This window comes from Pteronotus mesoamericanus, unplaced genomic scaffold (genome assembly GCF_021234165.1).
Source record: "Pteronotus mesoamericanus isolate MK-2021 breed Mesoamerican mustached bat unplaced genomic scaffold, CSHL_Meso_final contig_130, whole genome shotgun sequence".
Classification (NCBI taxonomy): Eukaryota; Metazoa; Chordata; class Mammalia; order Chiroptera; family Mormoopidae; genus Pteronotus; species Pteronotus mesoamericanus.
The window spans coordinates 21,378,919-21,392,216 of NW_026555060.1; the positions used below are offsets into that span (position 1 = coordinate 21,378,919).

General features: G+C 37.6%; 1 protein-coding gene across 1 annotated transcript in view; it reads left to right on the top strand.

Annotated features, from left to right (window-relative positions):
* The window catches only part of CUBN (cubilin), a 250,291-nt gene that overhangs the window by 63,121 nt on the left and 173,872 nt on the right, over positions 1 to 13,298 (top strand). Inside the window, exons 26-27 of the mRNA XM_054593125.1 lie at positions 490 to 646; positions 3,068 to 3,255. Coding sequence (XP_054449100.1) covers positions 490 to 646; positions 3,068 to 3,255 — 345 coding nt within the window. The remainder of the gene's footprint in view (positions 1 to 489; positions 647 to 3,067; positions 3,256 to 13,298) is intronic.

The window sequence follows — 13,298 nt, forward strand, 5'->3', positions numbered from 1 at the left end:
ATCTATGTACTTTCTATATATGCAATGCAAAATAACAATTTAGAGAACTATATGATGAATTAGGGAAGATAATTGAAGTCATCCATATATGACTTTTTATAGTACCAGCAATTCTGCCTTTTCCATTAAAAAACAATCTAAATTTACACATTTATTAGAGTGTTATAAATTATAAACTATGAAATAAAAAAGCAAGGAGGACTACTGATAACAGGTATGGTCTCAAAAATATGTATTATTCTTTATTTTTCAATCTTCAGATTTCAATCTGGGTTCACACCTTTACTGCTATACACAGCCATGGCTAAATGGCCCAAGTTCATGGCCCATATCTATGGACACTTAATGTAATTTTTAAAGCTATTTTGATTTTAGAGCTTTCTTTTGTTATGTCATATATGCATTTGTTCCCCAGTTCTTAAGGATTACAGTTGCCTTTACACAATATTTAAAGCCATATCATCTGACATTTACAATGTTTTATTGAAGGTGTATGATGGCCCAAGTACCAGCTCTCATCTGCTGACTCAGCTTTGTGGGAATGAGAAACCGCCTCTCATTCGATCTAGTGGAGACAGCATGTTTTTAAAACTGAGGACAGATGAAGGTCAACAAGGAGGTGGCTTCCTGGCCAAATACCAGCAGAGTAAGTATGTATACTGGCTGCTCAATGCCTATAGTGGGTCTTCAATCTTTTGATGAATGGAACAAACTAAAATAGGATAAGCCATTGGTTTGAGCCATTAAAATAAATCGTATCTCCTTACTGAGAAAAATTTAACTACTTGAGAGGGAAATGCTCATGTATTAAATTTATCATATAATTAAAGCATGTGGTAAGCTATAAAAACTTAGAAGAGTATTTAATATACTGAAATAGTTGCAATTAAACCAAAGATCGGTGCAACAGATTAATAGCTAATGGGTTTTCATTTGCATCAAAAATTATGATTTTCTAATTCAACAGTATTCCATTGCACATGCTATCTCCCACACATTTTTTTTTTTTTTTTTTTTTTTTTTTTGGTCTTGTACTGAAAAAGGTGCTATGGTCCTTGTGAGTCATACATAGAATAGGCACATCCTTTACTGTGAAAAAGTCTGGTCTTTGTAGGGATATCATATTAAAATCTGCTTTCCCATGAGGCCGCCTGGTGGAATTAAAGTTTTGAACAGAATGTCCAGGGGCTGGGGGCTTGTCCTGCCTGGGAAAGTCACTTTCCTTCTCTGGAGTTCCACGACTTTTTCTCTTAAAAAAATAAAAGATTAAATTAGGTGTTGTGAAAGTTCCTTTCTAGCTCTACAATTAAATACTTTCTAGCTAGCTTCAAAATGGACACTCAAGAAACAAAGTTTTCTTGAATTTGTTACTTAATAAAGACGTTACTTCTGTTTTTGAAAAGTACAGTTCCTTGTCCCACTAAATCTGTTTATTCATAATTTTGGCACAACTGCCTAAAAATAGAATTGAAAGTCACAAAATTATAACCTGAATATACAGCATCCCTTTGGATAGTTGAGAGTATTAATGTTTAACTTTGACTATGTGTAAATTTGAAGATTCATATTCACTTATATCTGAGAGTTAGGCTGAATTCTAGATAGTTTTGAATACTGAGTTTTAATTATATATAGTTTTATTCTTTAGAAATTCATCATTAGTGCATGAAAAGCCCTCCCAAATTTTAGCAAGGATATACCTGTTTGGTTGAGCATATAATACTTTCTCCAATTTTATTATTACTGTGCTAATTTGTTTCTCAGTTACTTTTTATCTCTATGATATTTTATTTTTCTCCCATAATTTCAGAACACTAAAGGAATAAATTGACACACATAGGTCCTTAATGGTAGAAGTCAGAGGTAACCAGTGAGCTTTTCCATATAATTTGCCCTTTGAAATCCAAGGTTTGCAGAGAGTATAATCTTTGAGCACTGACAACAGCCCATGTGATTTAATGGAATATACTTTCCTCCACCTGGTTTTCCTGTCATTGAGGCACATGAGACCTGTCTGCCTAATAGGTTACTTCTCGAAAGCATCTAAAACCACAAGATCTTTCTTTAGAAGTCCTGTGTGGCCAAAAATGTGACCTAAAAATAGCCAAAGACAAACACTTTGAGTATTCCCCTGCTGTCGCTTAGGAAGCTCTTTTGAAGAGCCACCAGTGTATACTTTTTCAAACCAGGCACCTGCCAGGAAGCTGTGTTGTGGTAGAAATACATACATGAACCACATTCTTCAGAGACAAGTTTTTCAGTGTAATATTTATTTTCCTATTGTTTCCATTGCACGTCATACAGACAATATAAAAATGACAAGTCCTTAGGTTTGGCGGAATTTGCCACTGACTCCCAGGACAAGCCGTACCTAGTCTAGGATAGGTACCTAGGATAGTTTTGTTGAAAAATAACCTGAAGAAAATGCCACCATTGGATTGAAGCCTTTTGAAAAAATTTAAGATTTTCAATTTTCTTTAAATCCTCTACATTCTCCCTATTTGTTTGGCACTTCCTGGTGACTTAACTACAGGAATAATGGAGCCTTTATTGTGAATTTCATGCTGACTTTTGAATTCAACAAAGCCATGCTGTTATTCATTTTTAGCATTCACATAGAACTTTGTGTTTTTAAACTGTTGAATTTAAAGGTCAAGATTTCTGTCCCTTCTAAATGTTAAAGTTAGAAAAACAGAAGCATAGAATGTTTAATACACTTCACTAAACAAACAGATCTCTGAGTAGCGCTAAGCTGTTTGGCATTCCACCCCTTAACAGGCATTGATGCCCATGCTAACAGAGGCCATTTTCATGACACTTTCAAGTTGGGGAATTCACTTAAGCAGTATTTCCATTTGTTCTAAATGGAGACCCTGTCACTCTAAAAACACTGCATCAACTATGTGTGTGTGCGTGCGTGTGTGTACATATTTTTATATATATATATGTTTTTTACATGTACACACATTTTAAACCTCGATTTTTAAAAAGGAAATCTCACACACATCTTGGAGCAATTTTGACATACTTGATAGTGGTTCCTAACAATCATGGTTATTTTTTCCAGCGTGTAGGAACGTGATGATTGTGAATCAAACCTATGGCATCTTAGAGAGTATACATTTTCCAAAACCCTATTCTGAAAATCAGCGTTGCAACTGGACCATCCAAGCAACAACTGGCAACACTGTGAATTACACATTTTTAGAATTTGAGTTGGAAAATCACATAAACTGCTCCACAGACTACTTAGAGGTATGTATTCTGAAACTAAGTAAATCACTGTATTTTCAGATCATGTTAGGCAAGCCAAAATAGGAGTCATTATGCTTTGAAGAGCCAAATCCCTAACCCTACCCTGCACACCTGTAATACACCAACTCGCCATGGCATTTAAAGGGAATATTTCATGTCTCTTTCTCTGCATCCTCTTAATATTTAATCTCCTAAATTATATATACAAAGAACTATCTATGTTTTTAGGTTTCATTATAATTCCTGGACTGACTAACCAAATATTATTTAAATAATGCAGAAGAATAGCTTCTGTTATTTGTGGGTTGTTTTAATGTTTGCTCTCTATAAATAAGAGATCAGAAAAATATTTGGATGTTATGATTTTATTTAATTTGTCTGATACCAAGAATCATAATTTTTATTTTTATTTAAATTTATGCTCATTTTAGTTAATTTTTCTTTTTTGTAAAACAAGAGTTTCTGTTTGTTATGATAATGATCAGCAGTGGCACTTATTCAGCTCTCCATATACAATGCTATGCAATAAATGTTGCTTGAAAATTAGGGGACTCAAAATATGAAGTAATCTGCTATTTTTATAAGATATTTTATTTACAGGAGTCTTTTTGTTAACTTTCCTATGTGACTTTTTAGGCCTTTGTGCAGCTACTTTTCAAATAAATAATTACATTTATTTCATTAATGTAATTATGCATTCATGTATAAAATATATATTTATAAGCTATTATATTAATTTAGAAACATTGATTTCCATTCTCATACATTGCGAAGTAATTTTACTCGAATAATTTACATATATTTTGACATCCAGTTTTCATCATTAATAAATCACTTTTTGAGTTGTCTAACATGTCATCTTTATATCCATCTTCACTGTTAATATACAATACTTTTGAATCCACATGTGATGTTTTCACTAGAAATCTTTTCTGAAGTAACAAGTACTACCTCTGGTAACGTTAGGACATTTCCCCCCATCCCACCTATCCACATGCAATGATTCAGTGTGTTTCTCTTTAGGATGACCAGTGATTTTTAGAGGTCTTTCTTAAAAGACTTCCAACATCCAGCATTGTAGCTTTGATGGCATTATTCTCAGGAAAAAGAAATTACTTTATCCTTGTAAAAATTTTTAATCACCTTTTTACCAATTCTTTAAAAAAACACCATTGATCGAGGTTGTCTGAAGTTAACATTTCTTTTCCAAATAGCACTTTTCTTTTCCAGAACAAAAAAGAGAAACTTCTTGTACTTTGAGAGGTTTTCTGAGGTCCTGAATGTACAGATTGCCTTGTTTTGGAGGGGTAATTGTAAGGGTTAAAGAAAACCTTGCCTCATATTTAGAAAATTTCAATATTATAGAAATAATAGCCATAGTACTTACCCATTAGAAAGTTACATTTACTAGTGTTCAAAGACAATAAGATACAACATAAAAAAACATAAGCATGAACTTGACAACAGTTTTTAAGTCCACTTTCTTTGATAGTGTTTGGATGGTCTTCACAAGCTCAGCAATGGTGTGCTTGTCTCATTTCACTTATCTGGAGTTGCCATTTTTCTTTTCCTAAAAATTTTTAAATTGTATTTTAGAGAGAGAGAGAGAGAGAGAGAGGAAGGAAGGCGGAGGGGCAGAGAGAAAGAGAGAGGGAGGGAGACGTGGATTTGTTGTTCCACTTATTTATGCACTCATTGGTTGCTTCTTGTATGTGCCATGACGAGGGATCAAGCCCTCAACCTTAGTATATCAGGACAATGCTCTCACCAGCTGAGCTACCCGGCCAGAGCAGCCATTTTTTCTTTTCTTCACATGGTGAGGTGTTCATCCTTCTTTAGGAAAAAAGTGGAAAAGTTGTTTTCAAAGCCCCTTGTTCATTCCACAAACACAGCAGGTTATATTGTAGTTTTACTGGTTGTGATTGTGTCCATACGCCCTGCTGGACTCTAAGATTTGTAAAGGTGCGAACTGTTTTCTACTAACTTTATAACCCAGGGGCAGATTATAGAGTTGGAATCTTATAAGAGTTTATTAAATTCAAGTTAAATTGAATATCCCAGCCATATTTTAACACCAGCCTAATGATAACTATTAATTAATGAGAAAAAACTGAATTCCAGACTGGTCTTTTGGTATACAGTCATTGCAATTCCATCACAATCCAAAAGAAAACTCAGGGCCTTGCAAAGCATTGCATGTGTTACAATGTGCTAGGCACCAGGTAGTGATTTGACAAAGCACAATGGAGAAAGCTGCAGAGAGGAAGAAGCTTTTGAACTAGACTTTAAAGCAGGCTTTGGCAGTAATAACGGGGAGGAAATGAAATGTAACCTTTTCAGGGACTGGACTCCATATCTCTGGACTGACTTGAGGATGGAACGGTAACAAGGCCCATCAGATAACTTTTGGAGGTGTTTGAAAACTGTCAAATAAAAAATAACGTGTTCCAATAACTGCAGAGCAGCTCATGAGAGGCCCTTCATAGACGGTGTTACAAGCATGCCATCTATCTTGTGCAACATTGATGGTGAAAGCAGCAAAAATACAGAATGAGAACCAGAAGTTCAGCAAAGGCTTCCAAAGAATGATGCTGTTGCCAGAGGGAGGAGATTTTTTCCATTTCTTTAAGCCAAGGGGCAAGAGCAATCTCTACAATGGCTGGTCTATGATGGAAAATTTAAAAACACAAATAGCCATTAAAAGAGAGCAAAGCCACAAACACAAACTCTAGTTCTCATTATTTCAATAACTTGTAGTTAAAGGTTCTTTTTTTTCAAGTGACTTAGCCAAGTCTCAATTGAGTGACTGTTACTGCAGCCAGAATTGAGTTATTTTGAATTAATAAAACTGAAACTATGAAAGTACTTGATTAGGTGCTGGTTGGACATTGTGACCAACTTTGCTGAGAGGCGTGGGTTGGTAGAAGCCCATTGGGAATCTAATCCATCCTTCGTTATTTTGTCTTTTGGGCCAAAGAAGAAATGATTAAGATTTGGAAATGAAATATTTAATGAGAGGAAGGGTTATTTTCTTAAAGGAGTAACACCACATTGCTCATACAGTTATGGGAATTTTTCCTGTATTTTACAACTTGATTTCACTTTTTCATTTTTTCTCTGAGTCTGAGTCTCTATGTGGAAGAGGGGATTTTTTTATAGATGATTGAATATATAAGCAGAAATGAGGGATTTGCGAGAAATCAGCACAGAGATTTATAGGCAGGCCAGAGCATGTATTAGGTCAACAGGGAACATGTGTGTGGTGATAAAAGGAAGGAGGAAAACTAGGGGATTATTGTTATAGAAACTGAAGGAAGAGATTATATTAGAAGGTGACAGCCATCAATCAGGTAAGATTCTCCCACAGGGTCAAGAAAGGTCAGATTTGAGCTGTGTCCCTGGGAGATCAGTGTGACTCTGGGCAGAGCCGTGTTTGAGGGGCGGTGGGCGCAGGAACAAGGCTGTAGCATGGAGACTCATGAAGTCAGTGTCTGAGTTTGCTTAAACAAATCTTCGTTAAGTCTTGGCCTCTTTTCTCCAATCCTCATCCTTCATTTCCTTAACTGGTCCTCAGGTGGCAAGCTTCCATGGCACACCCACCTTTGCATGTTCTCTTGTATGTCAGTGTCTCTTAAAATGTGGCCCAGGATTGGATGCAACACCCCCACTAACCTACCCAACTATGCTGGGACTATAACACCTGGTTCATATACTTCTGGTATGTGTAGGCTGAGGTTAAATGAGTTTATTGGTAGTCAAGTCACTATGCTGGGCTTTGGAAAGACCTATAATCTTCAGGTCTCTCTTAATGAATTGTAATGACTGCAGAGCTATTCCCAGGATATTTTTCCTCGTAAGTTTACTTCACTGCTTTGCTGAGAATTCCATCACTCATGATTCCTCTAAATCCTGATTCTCCAGTCTATAGGCATTATTCATTTGTATATAGACTCTTTAGCCATTGGCCTACTACTTCCTCAAAAATAATTGATAAAAATGCCAGATAAAATGGTGTCTGTTTCAAATACTCCAAAGTGATAGGTTTCCTTGGTTAAAATATTATTGAATACTTTTACAATAACATCATGCAAACAACATGGTAATAGTAATAGTTATTCTTTACTGAGCACTTATTATTTGCTAAGTAATTATGACAGCAACCCTCTAATGCAGGAAATATTATATCCACTTGACAGGTGAGACAATTGAGGTAAATACCCAGGTTGCCCACAATCACAATGATTATAGATGGCAAAGCCAAGCTTTCTACCAGGCTCTGTGGCTCCAGGCCGATGCTCTTAGCTATATACTACTACACATTCTTTCACGATTTTCTGTCCCCCTCAGAGATGATATGAGGGAGTATCCATGAAGCCCTTGGATCGACCACTTTAGTGACACTGTCACAAAGAGAACTTATCGTTATTTTAGCATGGCTTCTTCACAGAGAAGTAGTAGTCATTTATAATAATCACCTCTTTGTTATCGCTGACAAATTATTTTTAGCATCCAATTTAGAATTTTTCAAAAAATTACTGTCAATCTTATTTATCAGTGAAATTCCAGAATAAATCTTTCCCGCATTTTGGAGGTTGAATAATTTTTCCTTCAGACCTCTGGCAGTCCTATTTTTCATTGTTCTGCTTTATATTTTGGGTTGCAGGTATGAACTCAAACTGAACCCTGTAGGGAAATTTAGTGTTCGTGAAAGGACTGTTACTCTAAGGAAAGTGAGAAACCTCATGACACACAGAATAAACTAAAAAGCTGGAAAAGGTCAAAAACAAAAACAGCTTACTGGATGCTCCTCCCTGTCTGCTCTCTTATTTCTCTCTGCATTATATACGCATTCCCATCTCTCTCCCTACAAACGTCCTGAGTTTTGCAACCCAAATTTTTTTTTATAAATCATTAATTTATTTACTTTTTAATACATTTGCCTGCCTTCCCCCCTCCCTTCCCCCTCCCACCTTCCCTCCCTCACTCCCCCAGTCCCTAAGCCTTGACTTCCCCCCCCCCTCCCCCCCCCCTTCCCCTTTCTCTATTTCTTTTCCCAGTGTTGCTGGCCATATTTGCCTTGCTTCTTTGCATTCTTGTTAGGTTCGATCGATGTCTTTCCCCCTCGAGCTCTAGTGGTAGAGCATTTGACTGCAACCTCATAATTTTAGTTTCAATATGGCCATTGCAGCCATGACTTTACATCCTTACATGACCTTTCAGGCCAAGCACTTACAGTCAACCAGACCTTCCCTTGTCAACAAATTACCAGCACAGGTGGCTCACCTTTTTGAGCTTGACAGCCAAGGCATGGGCCTAGCTGATTTGTGGGCAGGCGCCCCTCCAGGCAGCACGACCAGATCATACATCTGTCTCTGTCCACAGGTCACATATGTGGGCAGAGGCAGGATCTTTGTGGAAGGGCACGGATTCTGCTGTCACGCTAGAACATGTCTTAGACACAGTCAGCAAGATTGCAGAATTAGTTCTGTAGTGACTATAACTTCCAGTGCTGCAGGATACCATTCATTTAAAACTGAAAAAATTATTTTAAAAGCTTGTCTTATCTTATAAATTGGATTTCAGTGTCTCTTCTTCCAGTTTCAAAACCACATGAGGCAAGTTTCTACTTTCCTTCATCATGCCATGCTATCTTCTGCAGGTGTTGGCCCAACCTACATCTCTGTCTTCCTTTGCCCTAATGATAGCTTAAAAAATTGACATTTTTTCCTAACTGTTCCATTTCTCAAAGGTAGCTAATTTGTATGTGTGCTCATAAAAAGGTCAGAAAACTCCTATGTAGCAGCACAGATTTCTTCTTGATTTTTTCAGAGGTTTTTCCTTTTGTTGTAGTAAAAGTTATTCTTGACTTTGTGGATTCTTTCCTTTTTCTATCGCTTCTCTTTTTTCTTTCATTGGTCCATGGGTTCAAATCTCCTTCTGAAGTCGGGCTCCCCTAAACCCGAGGCCTATGACTAATGCGCGCAGCAATCACTGGCGCTAAGGCAACCCTGCTCTCCTAGCACCTGCGTCACCCCGCAATAGCAAGGACTTTGCCGGCCAGGATTAGCACTTTTCTTCACTACTTACACTCTGAGAGAGGAGAACATCGAAAGAATTAATCAGGTATCAGAAAAAGACATCGGAGAGATGTCTAGATGGTGGAAATTATCTCCCCACGGTCATCCTTGTTTATCTCCTTTTGCTTCATTTTCTCCGTTGTTAAAAATTGCGGTCTCTACTGAGGAACAAGCTGCTACTAGAAGATACAGCTCCTACAACCAGCTGCTAAATCTGGCTGCATTCCAGAATCACCTGGGGATCTTGTTATAAAAACACATTCCTAGACCTCACCACAGACCCACTCAATCAAAATCTCCGGGGACTTCAACAGAGGAGCCCCACAGCCCCCTATTCTGTAGCCCGCTTCTACCGTGGCAGCACAGTGTCTCCTCACTTCAAAGCTCTCTTTGGGGAATTATAAATATTTTAATAGATATCCTCTTAACATATACCTTTGAATGCTACTGAAGTCTCTTTTTCAACAGGTTTTACTTTCTCATCACTATAGCTGGATTATATGCTTTGTCTCATCAAGGCCTGGCAATACTGTTATTATATTTATCTCATTCTGTAAAAATGCCAGATGTACTTTAAAAATTTTGAATTCTGATTCTAAATGTTCTCCCGCCTTTCCTTGTTTGGCACCTTCGCCACAATTGTCTTTCAGCACATCCTTTCATACCTTTTCCTTTTCTGTTATGTCGGTTTCAGGTCCTCTTGATTATGTCAGTGACTTCTCTCAAATGAATTTCCCACTTGTCTTTATGAGATTCATTTCACCTCTTGCCAGATCCTCTTGCTGATGTCATTGTGCTCACCAGATGTTTATATCATTGTTTATTACATTCCCATGTCCTCCTTTCAAGTACAAAATGATGCATTTTAAATAAAAGAATGGATGAAAATATCATCAATATCCTTGTTTTCTAAGTCTGCAGCTTGAGGAACATTTTCCAGCTGTGACTGTAAAACATCAGGCCCCAATGACATTGTAGTTAGTTAAGGTAATACTAGCTGTTGTGGAGAACTCGTAAATTCTCAGACACTTAATACAAGTTTATTTCTCAATCATGTCTGAGTTCAGTGCAGGTATTCCTTGTTTTCCACATGGTAATTCAGGAACCCAGACAAAGGGAAGGCACAAAGAGCTGTGGGGAAATCCTATATATATAGCTCTTTCTGTGACGAATGTTGATAGGTGTCTCACAATAAAGAGACCTGAATTCTAATAAACCTGGGAGAGCAGACTTAAACACAAATAGGGTTTGTCCTTTTGTTCTATTTTTGCTGTGGTACTTCCTCAAGCTGTTACTATCATAAATATGCATCGCTCATTCATTTATCCATTTATTCAGTTATTCAAATATATTTTAGATACATAGGCCATGGAAATATAACTGTTATAACCATCAGTTTTTCTTGCCTTCCCAGAGGAGACAGATGCTAATCAGTTTATCACACAGTACAAATTTAATTACAAGCTGTGTTAAGTGCTATCAGGGAATATTACCGGGTGCTCTGAGGACATGAAAAGGGACCAAGCTCATCTGTGGGTCAGGGAAGTTGTCCTGAGTAAGAATAACAACAGGATATGAAGAAAGTGGCAGGTTTCGCTCAGGGAAGTTGCGTTTGTAGAACTGTCAAGGATAAAGGCAGATGCTAGTCACAGTGGGAAGGACAGGTTTTGATTAGTAATACACCACTGCAATAGGGAAGAGGGCCCAGTATGAACTGAACTCAGCTTCAGTTTGTACAGATATGAGTGGGCCTTTCAAAGGGAGATGAGGGAGCCGAGAGGGCACCGATGGGGACTCCCGCAGAGTAAGGAAGTGGAAGACTGCAAAGGCCTGGACAGTGTAAGTGTGGTCAAGCCAGCCGAGCCTGGTGGAAGTTAGGCAATGATGGGAGTTAGGATTCTTCCTCCCACAGAGACTGGGAGGTGGGCCCTTTCCTTTCTGATGATGACATTTTGAAGGAAAGGTTTTCAGACCCTTGCGAAAAACACTCCTGAATTGTTGGAGATATGTATGCTTCTCAAAGGTACAGAGGAAGGCTCACAATTGTCAGCTCTTTTTAGTAATTGCTCGAAGAAGTGGTGCATTTTCATTTTATCTAGACCTTTCTATATTTTTCCAAATTTCCTTCAATGACTATATGTATCTTCCTATGTGATCAGATAACCTTCTACCCTCAAATCTTGGCCGGTCTTGGCAGTCCTGCAAAAGTCACAGGGATTCTATATCTGAATCTAAGAAGCGTGGTAGTTAAAATCCTCTCGGCTAGTTGGAGAACTGCAGAGAGGCAGATGAGATTTTGTGTCTTAGCTGCAGTGGGTCTGAGCTGACTTTTATCATCATGGCACCTCCTAAAACACTTCCTGAGCAGATGAGTCATGCTTCCTGAACTGTCTGTCAGAGAAAGTTTGCTTCTAGGATGTCTAGCACTTTGCTTAGAATTCAGAGATAAGTTATGTCAGTTCTGAGTACAATTGCTATTCAAAAACATGCATTAACAGTGACAACAGTATACCACACGACTTTACGTCTCTATACGAGAGATGAGTCTAGCATTGCACTAAGCATGATCTGGATTCAAAAGGAGTTTAGAATGAAGTGTATCTATTGGTTAATTAAGCCAAATACTTTGTAGTGTCATTAAGTGTAACAGGAAGCATTTTATAAGATCTTTTAAAAGTCTAAGGTTGCCTGAGTAAAATGTTACTTAATTTTAAAAATTAAAAGGAGAGATATTTCAGTGTGATTAACATCCTTTTTCTCAAAAGGAAAAGCTTTTCTTTTTTGACCATCCCTCACAATAAAGCATTTTCATGCCATTGCACTAATTTGCTGCAGTTAATGAGGCAAACACATCAGCCTTCAAAAGAGAGCCTCTGCTCTCAGATTCAAAAGAAACTGTGTTTCCCCCTCAGTAGTCTCTCAAACATGAAGATCAGACTCAGGATGAATAATAATCTGATCTCCTGATCATTTCCACACTACCCAGAAGCCACTAAAAATTACTTTAGATGCTCAGAACTCAAAATTGTTCCATCCACCTTCCTTTCCTTGTGGTCCTTACTTAGCTCTGCTCAGCTAGGTCACTAGAAGCAAGAAAGCGGAAGGTCTCCTCCACTATCAGGCACACAGCATGAACAAGAACACATTGATCAGAATGCTAGATTTTAAAATTAGAAATGGTCATGGGTTTCAGTGAATTGTATTGATTGCTTTAAAATGGGAAAGATTTCCAATTGTAACATTTCAGAAGTTTTTTTCTTCATTCTCATTTTTACCCATCAGGTCTTATATATACTATTTAACAGGCTTTCTTTTCCCATCTTCCCTGACTTGGGGAAGGGTCTGTAGGGCAGTTCTCAGAACCTTCCAGCTCAAGGTCCTGCGATTCCATGTTGTTCTACCAACCAGATTCCTCCCTTTTGCTGAGTCCATCTGTAGCAGATGGTGAGGCTTTTAGAAGGCAGAATAATTTTTAAAAAATGTTTCGTGTTTCACTGTAACGGTCTAGTTGGCAGAAGGAAGGCTGTGGTTCGTGGAATTAAATGTTCCTGTGCCCACAGGAGAGTATGCTTGGCTTTCAAAGCATTTCACTTACCACAAAGGGAGGGAAATAGGCCTTTAGGGCTCCATCAGTGACTATCACAGCTTAGGCCTATAGGAAGTAGTTAGTCCCAGAACATCTGAAGAAATTCTTTTTTAATAAAGAATTAGTCTAATTAATAAGAAAAAACCTAGTTACTATAACAAAGGAAGCACTAGAGACAAACTATGGTTTTAAATTAATACTGGGGGAGATGACCTGATATGATAACATTTTAATGGACTAATTTTCATGCATAATCTTGAGATACATGTAAAAGACCATGGAGATAGACAATATAATGTTTTTATTAGACCAGCTGGGCACTGAGAACCTGAAAGACTATGAACTTTTGAGTTTGGAAAAACATTATCAGTGCATATCTA